We start from the raw sequence: 24473 nt of genomic DNA, 5'->3' as shown, positions 1-24473 counted from the left end.
TTAGCCGTGCTCATCTTTGCTTACAAACATTCAACAGAAGGTGGCAGTATCTGGATACATCTCGAGAAAGAAAAATGAAATATTGATGTTTTGATCCCTATTTTGTTTTCTCTCTTTGTATGCTTATCTTACAATTGCATTTCAGTGCCAGTTCATTTTGTTTTAGTTTACTCACTAAAGAATGATTTTTGGAAGAATGCCTCATTCACAGTGCATATCTCTCAGAATGGCCTCTATTCTAAATGTATACCAATGTTGATGCCAGTAATGCTTAAAAAACAAGATAAGGTGGTTGTCATAGTGACCAGTTAATTCCAGTAAAGTATTCACCAGTGATCTGTAAATAACACTGACATGACAAGGAAATCAAACCCCTTGAGGAGAAAAGAAGTGAACTTATGGTCCATTCCAAAAATATAACGCATCTTTATTGAATTGTTGTATTTATTACTCTTGTGTAAACCCTATTTTTTATCTGTAATTTGTTCATTCTTGAGTCATTGGAACACTTCTATTTTCTTCTCAGAAATAGAAAAATCCTAACTTACAGCTTACAATACTTACAAGACGATAAGGGAATAGTAACAATTCCGAGGATATTTATGGTTCAGGGCAAAAATAAAAAAGGTAGCTAAGCTACACGCCGGAAAATAAAGGACAGTAAAGAGGGACAAATATTTTACACAAGAATTCTCTCTGTTTTAGTTTCTGACAAAGACACTAATTTGAAATTTTGTTTGATCATTCATGTAAGAAAAACAGAAAGCTACTTCCATTGGTGAAATAAAACAATACATTTCTTATCTGTGAGTTATTTAATACTAAAGCAGGTAAGGATTACTCTTCTAGAGCAGATTCTAACCTCGTGAGAACAAGTGACATGATTCCCAAGAGCATTTCCTACGGTTTCTAAAGTACAACATTCACAGACTTCTTTAAAAATATAACAGTTTGCATTTCTTCTAAACGGCGCACATAGCATGCGGGTGTGGGGGTGGGGTCCAAAGAAAAATGTCACCTGAACAGTTTCATCTTTTTTTATCCCTTATTATAAGAATCAAAAGCCCACAGGTAAGAGATGGCCTACTTTATTTCTTTCAAATTGTTCCATGTTAGACACCACATACAGTACTACCCCCCTCTTGAGGACTCTTCTAAAGTTAGTTAACCTCTGTTACTAACCAGCTGTTACTAGAAACAGAGCAGAAGGGAAATCTGGAACGTAAGCAAATCGGAAACACCTTCCCATGAACCTCAACAACAGCAACAGCGGCAATTAACACCACCATCGTCCAACAGAGGATAACTGCAAGCTCTGCTGGCCACATGGATGGTTCCCCATTTCCTTAATGTGAGTATGGACCAATCCCTACCATTGCACTGATGGTTTCCTCCCAGTCCGGCCTTTCTCTAGGGTGGATACTCCTGGTCAGCTCGGGAACAATGTCATCTTCCTCCGAGAGAAGACAAGGCCTCAGACCCCTGGAACATCTCCCAGGGAGAAAGAAAACAGATCTTTCAGCCACCTAGACACATGCAAGGCATCCGCACGTTGTGAAGGATATGTCCTGTATCCAGCAACGAGTAAGAAGGCAGTATTCTCAGTTATGCTTTACTTTGCCGTTGCTTTTGAGGCAAAACATTCCTGTGCTGTTCTACAAGTGAGCTGAAACAAACAGACAAGGTAATAAACAAAAAACTATACCATTTGATGAAAACGGATGCATTGAGTATGAATACTGAAGGAAGCAGCAATAAAAAAAGATTAAGAAGGAATAACCAGTTTTCAAGTAATACCTGAATTCTGTGACCACATCAAGATTTCTAAAGTCTACAATTGTCAATTTCTGGAAAGCATGTGAAGGTGTAGGCGGGACTAATTTAGCCTTTTAAAGAAAAAAAACAACTGCAAAACTGCACTATCGGACTGAAAAAAAATAATTGAAAATGGACAATGTGAAATGTCTTGTTCTCACAAAAGCCACCCAAGACTGTTTTTATACTACTTTAATATTAGACAAAACAATTCCTTTCAGATTTTTGTTATTGCTTCTTATGTTTCACAAGGGATGTTTTCAGAGTGTACATTTGTACACTGTGCCTCATTCGTCGATCTTGCAACATTTTGTAGGGCTTAGATTTTATAAGGAATAGTTTTTTTTATTTAGCTGAGGTTTTCAAATCAATTATCACCTCTTAATAAGTTCCTTAATAAGAAATATATATTAATTGTTTAGCAGCACACAAAAAAAAAGCAAAGGGGCTGAGAGAGTTTATATCGGCAAGAATGTTACAGGATCACTAATCAAAGTTTCCCTAAGGTCCGTATGAGTAGACATTGGGAGAAATTCACATTCTTGCTAGTCACTCGTCCAGGGGTAATGGACAGCCAGGAGAACATGATGTCATTAAAACATTGATGAACTTGTCGGCGACTCTTAAATTTCATCTGTTCATCTCCTAAAGTGGAGCCAAGGACAGTGCTACTGTATAATCAAATCTAAAGTGCATGTCAGTCTGAGTATTTACAATTGTCACTGAACACAAAATGCTGACAATACCTGGACTAAATGCTAATGTTAGCCTCGTGACCTTCATTTTCAAAATAAATGATGTATTTCTGTAAAACCATATTTCAAATCAGTTTCTGTACCAACTTTCATATTTCTGTGAGTCTGATCATTTTTGTCCTGTGAAAAATGGCTGGTAAGGCAAAGGGTGAAAACAAAGGCAAGATTACATTTGAAATCTATCAAAATGATTATGTTTTTTTAGATAATCCCAAGGAAACATCTCTTTGTTTCTTTGTAATGTAAATGTAAACATCTCATTAAACACAGGCAACAATTACAGCTTGTAAATCAACAGCTACCACTAATTTCCTGAAAAAACAAAATAAAAAGCAGTAAACAATCCCGACAAAACATTTCTTGTAGCAGAGATTTATTGTTATGGACATTTTCTTCTAAGATAGAGTGAACGTCATGAATGTTATAATAGTTATTTATTATTATTTATGAATTCAAAAACAAATAACATCTGCTGAAAGAAAATACCAACATTATATATTATATACCAACAAAATATATCGGAAATGAATGACCTCCTGTTTGTTCAGCAGTAGTAGATCTAATCTGGCATGCATAGTGAGACTTTCTCTTGTGTAACCCAATAAAATGAAATTCTTCTTCATGGTCCTGGATCACTCCACTAGTGAGGGAGACCACGATAGGAGTTTCTTCTCCTGATTTAAAAACAAAACTGTATGAAACATCCAGTTCAGAACTGCCAGTGCAAACTCAAATGCTGAGAGGACACTGTCTTCTCTGACATGAGGTTCTATAGTTCCAAAGTGTTTGTATCAACTGTGGCATTAAAGGTCTGTGAATAACAGGTGAAAACTCTCGCTCACAATCTACACAACAGATACTGCATATTCATCAATATGTATTTATTCCTTTGACTTTGATACCTCATCTATTTGTCAGATTCCAGAAACCAACAGAACCACAGGGTTAGACCTAGTTTAATCAGTGTTTTGAAATGGAGGATTCTTATGCTGACCGAAGAGAAAACAGAAGAAAAGGAAACAGCAGTTGTCATATGAAAATCAGATAAATAACAATGATGCTTCAAATTCATTGAAAATAACCAGTAACAAAAGGATTGCACAGCCTTTCATCCTGAGATTGCTCACAGGTTTGAGCACAGTTCAGTAATCTGAGTTGAAAACTGTGGAATGCTAGAGAGCCAAAGAAGGTTTTTTCTGTTCACTTTCCCATTGAAAATCCAAGGTCAGCTAAAAAAAGCATTTCTCTCACTTTTGTTGATCATGCAGTAATTAACACAGTCAATATTGTTCTTAGGTCTATTACCTAAAGTTTTATTTGCCCCAAGAATAAAAAGGGGATTTGTACCTGAACTCTCATTCACATACCCCTCCAAGGGTATTTATACATGTCCGACCTCAAACTGTCATCACCACCAGAGCAGCAGAACTGCAATGTTTGCATCCCTAATCAATTGCAACAGAGCAGCAAGCAGCTGTTGACCCAGAAAACAGTGTGAGGCAACATTAGAGAAGCTCCTAAGTTTCTGTGAACAACGGCATCAGGGTGAATCAGGTAGACAAGACAGATGGGCTGATCTGCGCTGACAACGTGTAGCACATGATCGCAAGTCTCTTACATCATCAGCTCTTACAGCAAAGCAGGGTTTTTTTTTAATTTCTTGTAAAACCAACATTTATCTTTTGGGCTGCTGGGAAAAGGAGGAAAAATCCTTGCTTAATCCAGAGAAGACAAAATAGAGATATTGCACACAATTTATCAACAGACAAAATATACTCCTCTGCACAGCAAGCTGCTGTATGCTTATGTTTATATCCTGCTTATTCATTCATTTTAACTGCCATGTCTTATTCATTTATTCATGTATTAGCTCAGTTTATTGCTTTTATTACTCCACTTCGACAAGGATAATCAAAAAGGATGCCTGTAGAAAAGGTATTATCCACAACCCAGCAGCCATAAACCAGGCTACACTAAATAATCAGGAGCGTTTGGAAGAGGGAAGCGCAGGACTGCAATTGACTGCATCCTATTAGAATAATTCTCCATCGGGGGTGGGGGTGGGGTGCCCTGTTCTGTCATAGGAGTGAAAATCAGTCAGTTTTTACAAAAGCTCGCTGTCTACGATTGGTCCCAGGAGAGGTTATTAAGCAGACCCGGGCAATAAAGGTCGTTAGGACAGTTAATAAATCACAGAGGACTGCCTGTAAATCTTAACAGCAAGCTGGTGGTAATTATCTTGCCAAAGCTTACAGATGGGACAGCTTGAGGGAAAACGTCAAAAACACAGGGACAGGCTTACCAAAAAGTGTCCTGCACCTGCACAGCGCTCCTGACCTTGAGACTAAATGATCCTTTTTGCATGCTGAAAGTTTGTTTGGCACAAGATATATGGTACAATAATCACCCACCAACTTGAGATGGTGAAGAGTATGTTGTCTTCGGTAAGCGTCACCAGAAGAGGGACAGAAACGAGTAAAAGGAAGAAAGAAGGTGTGCAACTTCATATTTAATCACATGAAAACCAGTACCACTTTTCCAATACCACTTATTATTTGCAGTTATAGATTTTAGCTTGAGCACAAAATAAACGTATCTCTTCTGTAAACAATGTCTCCCTTTATTATACAGCTAACCTTTCCCTACAGTAAGAATTCCTAACTCTTTCTGCCATTCCATCAGTTCCTGCCTGTTTCTATTGGCTATCTTATTGCAGTTAAGAAGTTAAGGAGGCTGCAAGCTTAATCTCCATTCACTGAGCTGCGCAATAAACCTCAGCATCTATCTTTCCCTCACGTCTGCTGATACTCTCCCCCATACCCTGCAGCAATGGAGGCTCGCTGAGGAACTGCTGTTTCCACGTGTCAAAAACGCTCTGCTGAATGAAATGTCACCCATCCAGTATTTTAAAACTACCGTGCAAATCATCTTCAATCCCATCTGCACAGGTTTTCTGGGTCACGTTTAGTTCATTTTGTTTATATGCACAGTACTAGAGCCTCAGGAGGTGGTGCAGCTAAACAATCCCATGGGATTGTCTTCTCATTTTGTAGCAAATGGTATTAATCAGGTGTGCATATTACGTGAAGTGAGGGGCAGAAAACATATGAATTTGCATGAATGCACAGCCTGTTATACTGTATGTGTCTATAAGCAGTGAACTATCTTAACCTTTACCAAGCCATAGATCTGCACTATATATTAAAGGTGAATAGCTAGTATCACATCATCTTTTAGCTTTGCAGGATGTAACATTCATTTTGTAACTTTTAACTGCCAGTAGAAATGGTGCTGTGCTTGGTAAGGAAAGGCTGTTTTGTAAAAACCTTTTTCTCGTTTTTAAGAGCCGAAACATTTGAAATCAAAAGGTGAAGTAAATGACGCTGCATTGTGCCTTACAGATCACAGCTAAAGAAGAAACAAGATGTAAGAAAAATGCATTGTGGTTTTCTTATTAGGTTCATCTGTTTTCTTTTCCCAGAAAATACACAGAATAGGGGGCTGTGCTCAAAAACAGATGACTACACATTTATTGTGCACTAACAAGAGCACTTCCAGGCTTACACGTGAGACATAGCTCACCACACAATTGCATGTGGTTTACTGTTCAAGTAATTTACATATAATTAATAATGTTGATAACCACACATCTATTCAAATGATCTCGCCGAATACCTGCACGGAGAAGACCAGCAAAGAGGATTCAGTAAAAGGTGATAAATTTACAGTGTGTCTCAGTATGTGGTAAGACTGGAATACTAAAACCAGGCAGTGCTCATAAATCCACAGCAGCAAGTGGGAAAGATGGAGGTGGCCTTGTGTCACAGAACTAGAAGGAGCAAACGAAGGAACACAAACAACTGTTCTGCTGGAGTTCGCCTCCTGGTGTGCACTGGTGTTTTATGTTGTATTACTGTTTGGAATTCTTCCTCGTTAAAAAAGTGGGAAGAGCTTAAGGAAGAGCAGAGAGAGGGAAAAGAACATTTACAACCCAGAAGACGTAAAGGTCTGTGTATAAAGTACGTAACAGAATGAAAATGAAAAAAGTGGAACATATCCATTGAGTTTAATACCAATTTCTTACAGTGCAATTTATTCACATGCTCAAGAATTCTAAATTTTTAAGAAAAACAGAACAAAAATGAGAAGGCCAAATGATACTGTAAACACAGGGAAAACCAGTAATATAACCTGCTGCCTCTGGCTGGTATTGAGCACTAGATTAATCAAAACGCACCTGTTTGTTACTTTCATACTCACTTACTTACTTACTCACCTGTTCGTTTCAGCACTCACATTTCAGTTGCCATTTCCCACATATCAGATATTAGCAAGGAAATGTATATACTCACATTATTTATGTACACCGTTATCTGTCATTAAAGATCCCCGGGCATTTCTCGATAAGAGTAGGGAGTTCTCCCAGTGTCTGGGCCTAATTTCCCTACCTCGGCCTTTACCGTGGCCTCCAAATTGTCCCCATGTATGATTGGCTTGCACTTGCCCTGTGATGGACTGGCGTCCTGTCCAGGGTGTACCCTGCCTTGCGCTCGTTGCTTGCCGAGTAGGCTCCGGCTTCCCGCAACACCATATGGTATAAAGCGGTTTGGTAAATGATGTGACATGACATTAATGTACACCGTTATCTCACACAATATAAGAAAAACTACCTACAGCAATTATTGCATTCAGTGCCCCCAACAAACCAGTAAGGAATGGAAATGTACTTGTTTTTAGCAAATGATGCCATAAGGATTCACTCTTCTAAAGAAAAAAGACTCAAGATATGAACCCTACATGGTAATAAGCACAGTGACAAGAGGAATTGACAAAATCTATTTAAAAAAAATAAAAATCCTGTGTGAGAATGTGTGCTGCTCCCTTGACTGCAAATGATACACGGTTATGATGAAAACCAACTGTGCAGGCAAGCCCCTCGGGGGTTTATTTTGAATTTTTGTCATTGTTGGAGGAGTCAGTGAGTGTAAAGATCCAACTGAAGCAAGCTGGAGCCCCCCAGGCAGTGAAGAGGCGGCAGAGGACCGCGGCTGGGGAGACGAAAAACCTTCGGGAGGGCGAAATCTTGTGGCAGCTCTGCCTCGTCCAGACACGGGAGGTATCCTGAACCCCAGTGTGAAACCCCCCCCAGCTCCAAGGGACCCCCTCAAGAGTTACTGCCGAGGTCCAGAGCTGCTTCTTGTTCCAGTACCCTGGCAGACACACTCTGGCTTCCAGAATTTACATTTTACGCCTTCATCCCAGTTACTGGGACCTCATCCAGGGTGTAATCTCACCCTGAGCCCTGTGCTTCCGAGATAAGCATCACAACAGCCCAGAGCCGACCGGGAATAAGCACCTTTCTGATGCGCACAACACAGAACAGGGCAACAGGACCATCTTAACCTTTACCGTGACCAAGATAGCAAGAGTATGTTCATGTTTTGGCAGTACATTCCACGTCTTTGGTATCATTCCCAGTTCCTCAAAATCTTAGGGCAAATCCAAGTCTTTAGATCGATAAGGGAGGACAAAAGCTGTTTTGATGTTTCCATCCAGTGCTTGATATCGGCTCACTTTCAAACTTGTGCATGTCTCTTAATAATACATACTGTACCTATCAGCAGGTTTTCCTTAATAATACAGTATAGTGGTTGATGTCATCTATATTGTACATTCCATAGGCACTTGAGAGAACTGTATTACCTCAGTAATAACTGAAGCTGTTCAAGCAATATATCCAGTATTTTGCAGCTAGAGAACTATTATACATAAGTGGTTTATTTATACATTTTAGTATAAGTTGTTTTATGTATATAGGGTGCTTAGATGTGGCTTCTAAATGCATTTACTCCAGTAAGAAATTTGCTTTCACAGAAGGGATCCAAGCCAGTTACAAATCAAATGCAGACAGAGGCAAAAAATGTGAATTATAATGATAGCTATATTTATTTTGAATCCAGCTCTTTTTTTCCCCTAAATTCAAGAGAGCAACGGGTGATTGATTTCACTGCAGGTCAGTTTTAAAAATCGGAGGGGTGGCTAAGGATCTGCTAGCTATTCATCTCCCCTTTAGTGCCTTATCTTCTTACTCCACTTCACGGTTACAGCCCTCTTAATTAGAAGCATATCTTTACTGTGTTCTTTCAGCAGGACGATCGATATGTTAATGAATGCTGAACAAGAAGTTAGATGTGGCCAGAAATTAATTTAAAGAATAAATCAACGAAACGCGAGAACCGGTGTGTCCGAAATGCCCTCTGAGCTGGAAATGAAGTACAACCTACAGTACCTGAACCAACGCAGGAGAGGTGAGCTGAACACCATGTGGAGAGTGGACTCCCAAGTGAACAGCTCGTGTGCATGAAGAACGTGCTGGACAGTGTATTTTGAACAAGTTTGCATTTAATTTTATTTCCTCCCACTCTGTCAAATCAAAGAAATACTGTGTTTTAGTTTGAGTAAAGTCCAAAATGATTTGTTCACTTAGACTGGTAATAAGCAACACCCTGGACTAGTCTGGACTAGAATCTGGCTCTTTCAACTAAAGGCAAACTTAATTTAAAATCTTTGCCAACCTCATAGATCACAACCAAAAAAGTGGATGAATTTTGGATATAAGACTATGAAAACATAGTAGCTAGAGGCTCGTGAACTCTTTGCCATCCCTAATGATGCAGCTTTTACAATCATTTACACTGTATTTTGATCTTTCAGAAGCGGCACTGGGTGATTCACAAAAGAAAAACTTCCGAGAGATTCTAAATCTTTGGAGCGCGGGGTATAAGAAACTGCCTCATTCAAGAAGGGCAATGTTTGAACTACAAATTCCTTAATACTGCACTGAAAACACCTACTGTTCGTCCCATGAAAAAAAAAAACAGCACATCTATCAATGAATGCCTGTTACATTGTTAAACCTGTTGCTTGGAAACCTACGTCATCCCTGATAACCAATTGTTACCCAACCACTTGCTCCCAAGGAATACTGCAGATTACTCTATAGAAAAAGGCAAGCTCAGCCCTGTGTTGTGAGAATGCTTTCATTGGCCTCTATTTACCGAAAGCATCACCCATTCCTGTAGGAATACAGTTGCCAGCCAGCTCAGAGGTGCTGCAGAGCTTGCTTGTTTAATCCCAGCACAAAGTGTCAGTTCCCATACTTGGCCCCAGACACAATCTTGCTCTACTGCTCTGTCTGCTCTTGGACTGGCATTAACATGAGCCTGCTGCTTGTCTGATTATTTATTGAGCATGCAAAATTAGTCTCTATTTTGAAGTCCCGATAAGAGTTTTTGCATCAATGCAGTTTTTCACAAATTGGTAACTGAAATTTTGAACAGAATAAAACATTTGACCACTTTTGCTAGAATTCAGCACTAATGCATTATTAAATCATGTTTATTGCACCAAGTACAGAGGACTGCAGGCCTTCAATTGCACAGCGCTGAAAGCACAAACAGAGGCCCTCATGAAATTACACTGCAATCCATCACTTTGGCAGGAAGACTTTCTGATAATAAAATACTTTCTGAAACAGGCAGTCAACTACCCTCGGTATATTACAGAGGACATCTTACGTGAACATGACACACTGGTAACTTTTAACCACTGCTCATGTGAGCTAAAAAGTTTTTATACATCTCAGTTATCATTTTTTTTACTGCACTACAAGGGGCTGCCGAGGACTGCCATAATTATTGCTTGCATGGTCTTGTTATTCTGTTATTCTAATATTTTAATTCGATTTCCATTGTACCTATGTCAGGTATTACTGTCAGTCGGACAGGGAAGCCTTTAGAGTTGATATTTTCTCTATGTGTCCATGTGGGGTTTCTCCTGGTGCTCTGCTCTCCTCCCATCTGCCCAGGTTAAATTGTATCTCTGAATTGGCCCTACGAGTTTGCGTCCGTATGCTCTGCAATGGAGCAGCATCCCATCCCAAGGCCATGATTGGTAAAGGACCCCAGGATGCTGGGGTAACACTCTTACTCTTTTCGAGAAACTCCCTGGGATTTTTAATGACTACAGAGAGTCAAGACCTCGGTTTTACATCTCATCTGAAGGACCTTTTTACAGTATAGTGTCCCCATCACTAAATTGGAGCCTTAGGACCAACACAGACTGTGGGGTGAGTGCCTCGTGCTGGCCCCACTAACACCTCTTTCAGCAGGAGCCTTAGCTTTCCCAGGAGGTCTCCCGTCCAGGTACTGACCAGGCTCACACCTGCTGAGCTTCAGTGGGCTGCCAGTGGTGAGTTGCAGGGTGATATGGGTGCTGGCATATAAACATTCCAAGTGTAAATCACCAGAGTAATTCTGTTTATGTATTGTGTGGATCCTACTCAACTGAGGGGAACAGTCATAAAAGGAGGAATAAACTCTTTATGTTTCTCTAAGAGAATGGTTGAGATAGCACTTAGTGTATTGTGTACAGTTTTACAGTGAAATGAGCAGGGCAGCTAGTAACATCATCCATGTGCAATAGCTATAGGTGTTTCTGGACTTTCTGCTTGCTTGTAGGCTACTGGTCACATGATCGTCATCTTTAATGCTTGCTTGAAATCCTGGCACGAGTGTGGGTGGTGAATGTGCGTGTGTTTCCATAGTGCATGCAGAATTAATTGTTAGTTTCATTATACTATGCACAGTATTTGAGTATTTTTCCTCGTTTTCACACTGATACACCGATCACACTGATAAAGGATTGTTTAACCCTTTAATCAATAATGCAAATTACCCACTACTATTTCTAGGATAGGCCATTTCCAAAATACCTATTTAGGTCTTGACTAATGGGTAAAAGTTATAATGGTACTACTGTGCTGATAAGAGTATTATAGTATTAAAAAAGTAGTATTACCATATATTATATTACATTCAAGTCCTACACATTTCTTAACTCTTCCAACTCTCTATTCAAGACAAATTCAGACTTTGTATCATGATTCCCCATAGACACAGGTATAAACAGCCACTGCTGCCCCACAACAGATACACAAGCAAGTAGCTTTTCCGCTTTCACACAGAGTTAAAGCTCAAGTCCAGAGGCTATGACACGCATTAATAACCATTAACCCCTGCACTGCGCGCCACACACATACCCCCACACACAAACGCAAGCCTAAAGCCCTGCCAAGCTCTGCGTGCGGAGCCGTGCACCTCACCTGTCAGGAATGTCATGACTCCCAGCAGCCCCCAGCAGTCCCAGCGCCGCGCTCCCCACTGCCGTAGCCCCGCTGCCTGGCTCCATGTTGTCGACTCACTGCAGGAGCAGCCTGTCACAGGGAGCGGGAGAAAGAGAGAGAGAGGGAGAAGGAGAGAGAGAGGAGAGAGAGGATAAGGCTGCAGTTAGCAACAGATCTCAAAAGCACGGTGAAGAAGCACATCTCTCTGAACACACTAACCCTTTCCCTGCTGATCACAATGCTCACTTCATCTCTTAACGTCCCTTCTGTGCAAGTCCACTGATAAGCATGGTTAACATGGTGATAAGGAAACATTTCTTTCACAGCTGCAGGGAAACCTAACTTCCATCCTTACCAACCACTTTTTTGGCAAAAGCAAGTCTCTTTCGCTCTACAAAGATATTTAATCTGTTGTGATACAACGTATGTCAATAAAATTGTTTTGATCGTTTTATTCGGCATCATTGTTTAACATATTCAATACTTAAGATATTAAAATCAATACTCTTTCAATGTCATACCTTCACCTTCACAATGTGCAAGTTTGAGGATAACTCTTTTCAAGGCAAACACGAAATGTTTTTCTTAGGCTTAGTTTTACTGTGCAGATTGCTTTTTGCTTTGCATGCATGTGATTGCATTTCCACAAAATGCCATCACAGGTACATAAAAAACCATTGTCTTTAATGCTGCATCAATGCAAGTTTATCTTTAAGGGCATTTAAGGAGCCAGTGAACAGTGCTGGATGTGGCAGATGGAGATATCACCCATGCTTGTGATCCTCCACGTCACTGAACTGTCGCTGCGCCATTGAGAGGGGTCACACAGTTAACCAAAATGGGTCTCAAAGGCCTAATTAAACACAAGGTCATTACTAACTAAACATCTGGAGTCTTGCCATCGAGAAGACAGCTACAGTACAGAAGATCTCAGTCCAAAAATGCTCCTCCCCATTAGCCCAGACACTGGCCAGACATCTCCTGTCTGATTAACACCTGGGAGCTTTTTTTTTTTGATGCAAAGTTTGCCCCACTTTTTCAAGATGAACAGCAAGCAGGTAATGCATTAAAATGCCAAATTTAATGCAGGGCTCAGGAAGGGAAGAGGAGGAGGTGAGTATGTAGCTTTGGGACTGGTTGAGCTGCTATTAAGCTAGATTTTATACCTATCATAATGAAAGGCTCAATCTTACTGGTGAAATAACAAAAGATGAAAAAGAATGGAAATTTTATATAGCCTGAACAGATTTTGCTTCTAAAGCATCTCAGGTACCAATGCTGTATATGTTGTAATGCACTGCCGAATTACTTATGTAACTAGACTTATAGAAGCATATTTAAGAAGGACAAGGAAACAAGAGTCACACCATGAAAGATCTAAACCAATGCCCTGGGGTATAAGAGATTCAATTACTCAAGCAGTAAAGGCAAGAGACTAATGAAAGAATAAAGGTTACACCATGCTCCATCAATTTAAAACAAAAGCAACATACACACACACACCAAGAAAAATCAGCATTCTTTTGATTATGAAGCCGAATGTCACCGCTGAGCAGTTTGGCTCTTCTCTCTTAATGCAGAGCAATGAAATGAAAGGAAAGCAGCCAGGAAACAGCAGGAGGCGAGAAACGCCCACAGAGACATCTCAGAGCTGCCACTCTTAAATGGGATGAGAAGCATGAGGACTGATTTCATATTTCTGCTCTTAGCCAGCACCCCGGAAAGAGCAGGCTGCAACCTGAGGTACTGCATTCCTGTGCCAGCCCTATCTGAGGGCCTCTCACAGCAACCAGCTCCATCGTGAACTCAATCCGCACAACCTGTGACATTGGCAGGAAGGGCACAGCCTGATGGGAAATCAGTTTCGACAGGGTATCTCAAACTTTGGGGCAGGTGATCATTTCGACTTGGTGGCATCACAGTTCTCCTCTTAAAAAGAAAAAGTTAAAATTTCACTCCTCATGTTCTTGATGTTTCTTTTGAACACATTATTCGTCTATATTATTCTATACTTCCTAGTCATCTTGTGACAAATTGTCTTAATAAAACACACCACTTTGCAAGGGCTAGAAATAGCGACTTTAGCTTCCAAATAACAAAATGTAATGCTATTTTATTTTGCTTTGAATTTTGTCTGCCTGTTATCAGAATGACAATGTTACTTAATTTCTTTCATCACGCAAGAGTTTCACATTGCAATTGAACACTATTGACTGTATCTGTCCTGCTTCCTGACTGCTCTGTCAGAAGGCAAGAAGATTATACAGTAAAACAACTTTAAAATTAAATATTAATATTCAAGAGTACAGTATGTTTTAATAAGTCACTTGTTTGTACTGTAATTATCAACAGGCAGCACCCTACAATATTTTTAGAAAATGTTCAAATGTATTTAAATGTATCTGTCACTGAAAAAAGTGGCAAAAGTTGACTAAGCAGCTTCTGCTGTCAGAAAACGATCTCGAACAGAGTCATAGATTCATAATCAGAAAAGAAACTGCTTGAAGCCAGTTCAATGGCAATAAATAAAATACCAAGAAAATAACTTCAAAAGTGGTACACAGATGATACTCAATATTTCTTCCCTTTAAAAAGTGTTATGAAAGACCATGCTATTAACAGATATGAGGAAGTAAACTTATTTGAAAGCAAAACAACTGTCATCTTTTTTTCCTTCCCTAAAGGCAACTTCAGAAACCCAGTGTCAGTTCAAATGAGTGACATCACCGCCAAACAACGAACTGTGAAGTTACAATCTGCTCTATTTGGACACCTGCGTGGCATACAAGCCAAATCTCTCCGAATTTAACTAGAGAGCTGTTGAACAAACAAGCTACTATTTCTTTAAAGATGTTCAACAAAAAATTACCAACTACTTCGTAGGAAAAGAAGTTGGTCATGCACGTTTATATGGAAATTCAGCCTCTTTCCAACGGCTTTATCCAATCCAGGGTTGCAAGCAATGGACGCAATACCTTGCACAGCTCGGGATACACCCTAGACATGTCGCCAGGCCATTGCAGGTAACACACAAACACACTCACACCAGGGCCGAATAACCTACCAGTACGTCTATGGACTGGGAGGAAACCAGAGCGTCTGGCAAAACCCCACATGAACACAGGGAGAACATGCAAACTCCTGTTTCATGCATTCAGCAACTGAACAAACCAGTAAACATAAACTGTTGCTTAAATTATTTTAAAAATAATAAACTATTGTAATAAATTATAAATAATAATAAAATTATAATTCTAGGGATTAGCTCCCTTAAATAAACACCTTAAATAAAAGTGTATTGCATAAAGTAGACAGGCATTATTCATATTTTTCATTAATTTCATCAATCCAGAGAAAACTAACAAGGCAATGAGTGTGTAGCACTTGAAAGAGCATGTTGAATGCGCTGTATAAATCTTTGTCTATACGTGATGTTTGAGGCAGGAGCTGTCAGCAGTGCGAAGGAACAAATAATAATCATCATCCTTACACTTCTGTAGAGCTTTTCAGAATGTTGCGCTGGCAGCCAGAATGCACCAGTATGCCCATCACACACCAACTATCAGTGGGGAGGAGAGCAGAGTGATGAAGCCAGTTCAGAAATGGGGATTATTAGGAGGTCGTGATTGGTAAAGACCAAGATGGGAATATTTCACCAGGACACTAGGGTAACAACCCTTTTTTCTGTCACTATACTGGGGCATTAGGACCCACGCAGAATGCAAGGTGAGCACCCCCTACTGGCCCCTCTAATACCTCTCAACCAGGTACTGGCCAGGCTCACACCTGCTGAGCTTCAGGGGGTTAGAGGTGAGCTGCAAGAGTGATATTGCTGCTGGCTAGAATGTGGAGGCATGAAGGCTGACTCCATAGTAGTGGAAAGCACAATATGAAAAAATGCAGAAACAGAAACAAAAGAAGAAATAACACAATGTTTCTGTCACCGAGCTGTTCTCAGGGATTTCCAGCTCTTTCTCATCGGACACACGTTCTCACCCGCAGGCAGGACCCACTGTCACCTTCACTTTACTTGGTTTTCTTTAACTACCCCCTTTGCTTCATATTTCTACCCCCCCCCCACAAGCGGAATTAACCTCTCCTTACTCCTCTATAGATTCTAACATCCCTGAGACATCCACACTGCTCTGCATTTTCTCTTCTGTGTCTCAGGAACACTCTTTAATTAAAACCGAGGTATTTGGTGTAGAAAACGACACCACAGCAACAATCAACAAAGAAATGTTTTGTTCTCCTCTTTTTACACATCGGTCTGGCTGCCAAGAACATATCAGATTGAGATTCACGTGAAAACCTGATGCAGCACAATTCCGTGGGCTGGCTTACCCCTGGAGAAACACTGATAAGCCTTTGAGAAGGCAGAATTAACCTTGCGAAAGGATACCATATCTGATGAATCCACAAATAATTTAATGAACTTAAAAAAATGCACTCATGTAGTAATGTCATATAGTGAATTCTCTAAAAGGAGCAATTGAATGCTTAAGAGTCTAATGAATAACGATTGAGATAAAAGCTCAAATATTTAGTAAAATAAATGAAGAGGTCCACATCATATTCCACTAGACTGGCACGGTCTTGTGAATGCTCATCTTTCTTCTTAATTCATTTTCTGCTTTTGAACATTATGCAATTAAATGCATTCAAACCAAACACTATTTCTGCTTCACAAAGTTGACCTTTTCACCCTGCACAAATTAAATCTGTATCAAGAGACTATGGGGACAGTGTTTCAGACATACAGCACTTTGTAATTCCTGTATCTGCCTCACAATTCCTTCTTCAATTCAGTATTTCTATGGCTTATATAACCACATTACAAAACAGATATTGCTGTTCTGTAGAGAGAAGGGTGAAAGATACAGTCTCAGGCTTACAGGAGTGTCCTATTCTGATTGACTGAAAGAACTGAATCTTTACAATGTTGAACAGAGAACACCAAAAGGACAACTAATAGAGGTATTCAAAATCCTAAAAGGCATCAACAAAATCAAGCCAATAAGCTTCAACAGAAAGAAAAGCGAAATTCCCAAGTACTCACATGTTTAGCACAATTTACACAGGTTAAAATTTGCAAATGATCACAACCCCGTTTGTAGGCCAGTGTTTCAACCTAACCTAAGATAAGGAGAAATGACCAAAAGGGGTGTTATTACTGAAAAGGCCTTCGGGAGGCCATGGGACCAGGTCTTCAGCAGTAATCATTCAATTGTTCTGAAGCACCTGTGTGTGTATTGTAACTGGAGTGCACTTAAAGTAGATGCAGAGTCACGTCATTCTGGCATTTTCTAAGCAGTGTCTTCACCCAACAAGTCACTGCACTGATTTCATAAGTTTGCCATCTTCTGAGACTTGGCTATCAGTATTTTCATAGCATAGATGTTGTAAATACTGTAGGCAAGGGAAATGGTACATGTGGTACATTAATACACTACTTTTATACTCTTACAAACATTAACAAAACATTCACTGACCTCCTTTATATAGAGGAAATATTTACAAAAAGAAACTAATATCATTAAAGAAAACAGCAGACTCAAACCCAGGGTGACTACTACAATATTTCTCCCTGTAGCCAGGGGAGCATTTGAAAAATGTGAAGTGTCTCCATGATTTCTTTTTCCAGATTCACACATTTAGTACTTAACACTGCCGCAACATCTAAAATTCAATGAGAAGTGGTGTCGTTTGCTTTTGTTTCTCTTACTCTGGAGTTGTTTAAGAGAATACCAGCTCCAGTCTTGTAGTGCCAAAGGAAATTTTCTATAAACCCATCTTTAAATGACTTAATTATAATAATAATAATAATAATAATAATAATAATAATTGCTTACACTTATATAGCGCTTTTCTGGACACTCCACTCAAAGCGCTTTGCAGGTAATGGGGACTCCCCTCCACCACCAACCCATGTGCAGCATCCACCTGGATGATGCGACGGCAGCCATAGTGCGCCAGAACGCTCACCACACATCAGCTATCAGTGGGGAGGAGAGCAGAGTAATGTAGCCAATTCATAGAGGGGGGTTATTAGGAGGCCATGATTGGTAAGGGCCAATGGGAAATTTGGCCAGGACGCCGGGGTTACACCCCTGCTCTTTACGAGAAGCGCCCTGGGATTTTTAATGACCACAGAGAGTCAGGACCTCGGTTTTACGTCTCATCCGAAGGACGGTGCCTGTTTACAGTATAGTGTCCCCGTCACTATACTGGGGCATTAAGACCCACACAGACCACAGGGTGAGCGCCCCCTGCTGGCCCCACTAACACCTCTTCCAGCAGCAACCTTGGTTTTTCCCAGGAGGTCTCCCATCCAGGTACTGATCAGGCTCACACCTGCTTAGCTTCAGTGGGTTGCCAGTTGTGAGTTGCAGGGTGATATGGCTGCTATAATTGACCAAATGACTATAGTGTACAGAAGTAATCTGTCAAAATAACAGTTTTTCTTCAGGATTTAGTCAGTCGCTGATTAAAGAAATACATACAAAGTCTGCAGGACTTTGACCAGAGTAGTACCCATGCTGATCACTCCTTGTCCATTACATAAATAGCAAACTTTCTTGTTTAGAAAGCAAATACTGTACATTTTTACTCACTCATTCTTTAAAATTCCAGGATTAGATATTATAAATAGGTTATCTAAGGAGAAATTTAGTTTTACAGAGAAATGTATCTTGAAAAAGTTATATCGCTACAGGGAAGTTGCCAAGCATCTTGGGATGCAGAGTAGCTGCTATGCATCAATAAATAAATTTAAATAGTATGTGGCTTGTTTGCAATGGATTACATCATTGTACTGTTTACAAACTGAGTCCATAGTCCCTGAAGAGGATTACCTCATCTATGGTAACCTCAGGTCATCACAGAGCACACACACTGTGCACACCACACTCTGTAAAAGCTTCGCTATGCAAAATGAACAATTAGATTTAAATGGATTCAAGTTCCCAAACATATATTGAGGTTTCTGAAAATATACCACAGTATCATCCTTAACCTCTTTTTGATTGTGCCAAATCACAGTACAGAAAGTTAACAGTGACAGTTAAATATATATTTTAACTATATAATAAAATATAGTTTTGACTGATGCACAGGGAACAAAATATGTAACCAACACAGGCATATCTCAAATTTTTAACAGTTCTGAGCTTTTTCTTTGGCTGTTAAAAACAGGGTACTGTGGTTGGGAACTGAATAAATCGCAAACTCGATGTAATGTTTTTTTTTTCTTATTTTGACTGTCCAAGTATTAAGACAACCCAGCTATTGTGGTACATGCAACTTGTGACTTCTCTCTAGCAACAGTGACACCCCTTCTTATTAAGCAATCCTCTAAAAAGAATCTATTCAGCAAATTGGAAGAATTTTTTAAGTCAGGTTTTAGCTCTGTCCGAGTGACAGCATTCTCCAGACAACAACAGCGAAATTCTCTCCTCAGATTTTCTAAGATTCCTTAGAAAAACAATGATTTAATGAAAACCCCAGCCTATCTGATGATGCAAACCAAATACCTGATGGCCATTTTCTATCGCATGGACATAAAGATCTTTTAGGGTACAAAAAGCTAAATCAAGCACCGAGTTAGTCATCTGTGATTGGGAAGTGTGTCAAACATTTGACCTTATGCAGGCCTTGGTTGAAAAAAAAGGGCAGCAACAGTCACAGAAAATACATCAAAGCTTAGTTTTTTTTAGATACTGCAATCATTTGGAACAGCCTTCAACATCTAAAGTGCAAAGTAACTTTAAATGGATGTTTCAAATGAAGAGTATCCCTCTAATGCTAACATACTTATTGCTACATAAAACATCTTCACTGAATAGATGGCTTTTGCACTTAACAGCAATGTCAGTGTTTTAAATTTGGTTTCAGAGAGCAATGGTAACTTACACTGTGGTATCCAACTGAAATCACGTGCCACTAGAATCCCAAGAGGTTGAGATTCTTTTACCGGGGCTTAAATACCTGCAGACGTCAACCACACGTTGGTTGATTAAAACAAAACGTGAAAGAAAATTTATATTCTGCTCAGGGAGAGTTAATGGCTTTTACATGTGATGTGCTGTGGCTTAATGTGCATGTACTGTAACTTGCATTTAAACTTTAAAAATGCATAGCAGCAATATCACAGTTCATACATCTATGTCTCTTGAGGAAGAATTAAGGAACATATAGTAAAACTGTGTCAATGTACTGTAACACAGTTACAGCTGTACCCACAGTTGTCTCCAGCTGAATGAGGACTTTTGGCAAGATTATAAGAACCAGAGTTATTCCTCTTCTACAACATGAGCAAGAGAAGATGCTTCTTTGGTAAGAAAGCACAATTTAGGCAGATGAGTAACATCCACCTTTGTGTGAAAGCAATTTCCTCCAACCTACAGATGAGCAAGACGACACAAACACTAAATAGAGTCAGAACTGAAGAGCAATGCAGAGCAGTCTAACGCCTCAGGGGAAACAGGAGAGCACGGAGGCAGAAGATGAAGCAATGTCTTGGAGAATTACACGCTCACAATTCAAGGCTTTGAGAGGATTTTATAGACACAGTCTCAAAACCGAGAAGAATCCATATCTGCTATGAGCTTCAGCAGCTGGGAATATTAAATAAGCTCAAATGTTGACTTCAAAGCACTTGGGCTTCATAAACCCAATCACTGGTGTGTCTGTCACATGACGCAACTTACTGTATCCCGTGATTGGGCAGCAAGATGAAAAATACAGTTTCATATAAGAGACGTCACTCATTACTGTAGATGTAAAACACCTGGTTAACTCACATTAAATGTGAACTGCTCTTCATTAAATGTGTTATGTTGCTCATAAGAGATCCTATAGCATCAAAACATGAGAGAGATTGGAATCAACTTAAAATGATCAGGCCTTTAATAACTATATGCCAAGTGATCAAATCGATTAATTGAAAATCAAGACAGTAATAAGACAGATAACTAGCCTAGGTAGAATTCAATGTTTAAATGTAATAATCATCAATAAAATATTATGGTTTTAATCTAAAGGGTATGTGGTATGTGTTAATATGCTTATTTTACCCTCTTTAAGTATTCCAAACATACAAGCACAAAGCTTAAAATATGTTAACAACTGTTCTTCATATTTTATAACAAATATCCGTTTTAAGATTTATAAAGACAATTAATTAATGGTAATTAAAAAAATACTTTAGGTCAATCCAAGAAATGCATTAGGTGTTAAAGTTGGGTTAAACAGATACCTTTACAGGTTGAGTCCTTTGTAATGGTATTTTGTGAACAACAAACAAATAAATGTACAACTGTCCTAGCAAATCAACACACACATATTTTATCATTAAAGTCATTGCTCCCCTAGCAAAAACATTTTCAAAAATAAAATTCAAAAACCAACAGTACAGATGACTTTACCACCTACTGTGGAGCAGCAAAACACAATTAATAAAGCCATACAGATGCTACAGTGCTGCCGGTAAACATCTGAGGAATGGGAATGAGCAGCTCAATTTGGACTTCATAGGTCTTAATGGCATATTACATGTAAATGTGTTTTCCTGCATTACAAACCCATGTTCTCACTTTATACCCATAAAACCATGGAAATCTGGACTTGCTTCTTTGAAAACTGAGAAAACAAAGCAGGATTTCTCCCTGAAAAAATCTGCAATAAACCCAGTACTGTTAAATAAATGTATCGGAGGCTTACGTAATGCCAGATCATTTCCATGCAACAAAATGAAAAGAAAATGCAGACTTCCAGAACAGTGTACCATTTACACTATATACTACTTAGGTATCAGCGTCATGATACTGTTAAATACGGTTAAAAGAATGTTGTAGTTACAGCTACAACTAAGCTACTGCACTTAGCCACATAAACTCACAGATATTGCTCTGGATGGAATAAAGTGTCTCTAATAATAGCCTGATCCATCTTAATGCAAATATTCTCAAATTTAAAAAAGTCCCAACAACGAAGCCTTTTGACAGCATTGTGGATCCCCTTATTGCAGCATATGCTTGTGTCTGAAGGGGAACATAAGCCATTTAATGTCTTAACTGTGGATGCAGACATCCACCAAACCACTTTCCAGCTGAAGGCTTGTGTGTAGGAGGAGTGTTTGTGGGCTGAGTCCTGCTGTTGCCTCCACTTCAAGAAAGGGCTCTCCCACATTCCTTTGACTGCAGACAGCTGAGACACACGCACTAGCTGTCCCACTCTTCAACAGCTGCGCTCTCAGTTCCAGATATCTGAGAACGCATTCACACTTGAGCCTGCAGTGCCAGCTGGGGGCCCTACAGGCTAAATTCCTGAATTACTCGTCTGATTTTTTAAACAATGTATTATCACCTCAGCTGGACCTTCGCAACCCAGATCTTTATGTCCATTCCAGTGATGTTTTTTCCAAGGGTTTGAGCTATGACCTCTACTGTATATTGCTGCCTGTTTATATCTAGTGTCTATGATTCAGTTTATAATTGTAAAGCCCCCAGTTACTGTGGTAGACTATATTATCAGACATCTTGTTAGACATTTCCCCCCCCCTGAAAACAACTTTATATTGCTTTCACATTGCAATGTTGAAGTGATAAGAAATGAAAACCACAGGGTGTTTCCAGAACAGGTGGGTCTAAATTAGAAAATAATTAAGAGATTCTGATTTTTTTTTTAAAGATAATGGTTTCCATTAAATGGTTAGTGGTTGTCATTTATCTGTAAAATGACATAAAAGCAACAAACACAGGCTGTGCAATCAGCATGTTTCTTGCGGAGTGGAATTGCACTGGAAGGGAAAGAGCTCATTTGATTGGTCCAGGGGGTAACTCCACATTCCACAGGATTTACTATTGGGTTGTATTAGTGCCAGGTGTGCAGACTGTAGGTTAGAGGCTGCTTCTAAACTCCCTGAGTACTGGGAGAGAGCGAGGAGGGAGTTCAGATAGCACAGGAGTTAATAACACACTCAACATGTAGAACTGATCCAAGTCTGAAGGATTTAAAAGGATTTAAAAGATGAAGAATCTTGCAATTGCTTCTGAAATCCACTCTGAAACAAACTAGCGGAAGCATAAACTTAATATCTTTGCAACAGTATTTCTGTTTATAGTCGCAAACTGAAAGCCTAAAGGGTTAGGCCAAGGGTGGTGCACCAGTAGGGGCATAGAGGTTCCTATTTAAGGGGCAGCCTGACCAGTTATTGGGGGGGCTGAGCCCAGTTCAGTGTGTCAGGTGCACCCCTGGGTGTGTGGGAAACAGCAGAAAGAGAAAGCAGTGGGTCAGGAACCCAGCTGTTCTGGCTCCTCCAGTGGATTACAGAGGACTAGAAGAAGTGGGTCTGTGTGAGATGAAGAGGAATGGAAGATATTTCATTTTTGGGACTGAGCAGGCTTCTCCGAAAGTAGACCATCTGTACATCATAGGAGCCCATGGTGGTCCTGAAAGCCTCTAACCGCGACGGACCGCCGAGTCTCATCTTGTGGTCATGGGGGTCAGCATTCACAACCACACGCTCCCGGAAATCATGGCTAATGCATATTGTATTGGCAGACAATCATCTAGCTGCAGTCATAGTCGCATTACAGCACAATTGAGTGTTGAAGCAGTTTTTGCACACAACGTACTTGACCTTCCTGCTAAATAATTTCTCTCGCTTAGTCCAATCACCTATCTGCCTACAGAAGCTCGCACGCCAACATTTAATAATTGTTCCCATGTACTCTCAGGCATAGAGGACAATCTAAGCTGCTGCACTTTCTGTTACTGACTCCTGTTGTTTATTCTAGATTAGTTACACGTAATATCATTTAAATATCTTTATCCCATGTTTGTCTATCTGATTCAATTAAAGTCTGCTGTGAAATCTAGACTCGGCGGCAAGTGCAATATTAATGAAATGTTGTTTAATATTTGAAAACCTGTTTTGTCCCATACCTTGTCATTTATTGACATTTTCAACAAAAGCTGGAGAATAAGTACTACCTCTCCACCACACTGAGCCAAGTAAAATGCATGGAACTGCTTCAGCCTTCCTTCCCTTTAAGCGGCTACTACAGTTGTAATGCATGTAAAAAATCACTTTATAACAACGAATTTCACCTGCATGATTTTTCTAGATCGCATCACATCCTCTTTAAATAACCACTTTTCCAGTTCGGGTTCATAGTGGCACAGAGCCTGGATGCGACACCAGTCCATAGCCAGACAGGGTCAGACCCAGACACAAACACACGCTCACTCCAGAAGCCCATTAACCTACCTTTATATCTTTGGATAGTGGAAGGAAATTTGAAGCACCTGGGCTTGATACAGAGCACCAGAAACATGGGAACAACATGCAAACTCCATGCAGATGGAGCTCCGGTAATTGAACCCATGGCCCCAGAGCTTACAAGGCAGCAATTGCTAACCACTGCGCCACCCTGCCACCTATTCTCCTACAATATATGCAGATGCTAAAAAAAACTACTAAGTGATAAACCAGAAACAACTGTTCAGTTCTGAGGCTCCATCATGATTAAAATTCTTAAGAAGCAGCCCTGTAGCTGAAGTTCCTTCACTCCAATATCAGCCATTCCTCCGCCAACAGGGAGGTCCTGAGGACGGGGGGGGAGCAGGGTTGTTTTGATAAATTGAGTTAGAAGTGGTGGCAAGTCTTGCCGAGTTTCGGAGGCATGAATGATGCAAATAGAGCTTGCTGGGGAGTC

The 24473-nt window shown here is 39.9% G+C and overlaps 1 protein-coding gene and 1 long non-coding RNA gene across 6 annotated transcripts in view; one reads left to right on the top strand and one right to left on the bottom strand.

The window, feature by feature from the left end:
- Window positions 1–24473, top strand: part of LOC148641048 (uncharacterized) — a 637701-nt gene that overhangs the window by 165580 nt on the left and 447648 nt on the right. The window lies entirely within an intron of this gene.
- arhgap32b (Rho GTPase activating protein 32b) overlaps window positions 1–24473 on the bottom strand; it is a 161163-nt gene that overhangs the window by 87317 nt on the left and 49373 nt on the right. For 3 of the 4 annotated variants that reach the window (XM_088619725.1, XM_088619727.1, XM_088619728.1), the window contains exons 2-3: window positions 11734–11844; window positions 1374–1491 (exon numbers count right to left, since the gene is read on the bottom strand). In XM_088619725.1, coding sequence (XP_088475851.1) covers window positions 1374–1491; window positions 11734–11819 — 204 coding nt within the window. In that variant the 5' untranslated portion in view covers window positions 11820–11844. The remainder of the gene's footprint in view (window positions 1–1373; window positions 1492–11733; window positions 11845–24473) is intronic. The other variant, XM_088619726.1, reaches the window with a different exon arrangement.

The sequence above is a fragment of the Lepisosteus platostomus genome, chromosome 25 (genome assembly GCF_059453375.1).
Source record: "Lepisosteus platostomus isolate fLepPlt1 chromosome 25, fLepPlt1.hap1, whole genome shotgun sequence".
Taxonomy (NCBI): Eukaryota; Metazoa; Chordata; class Actinopteri; order Semionotiformes; family Lepisosteidae; genus Lepisosteus; species Lepisosteus platostomus.
The sequence above is the reverse complement of the archived record's forward strand: the minus strand, read 5'-3'. Positions and strand labels throughout refer to the sequence as shown.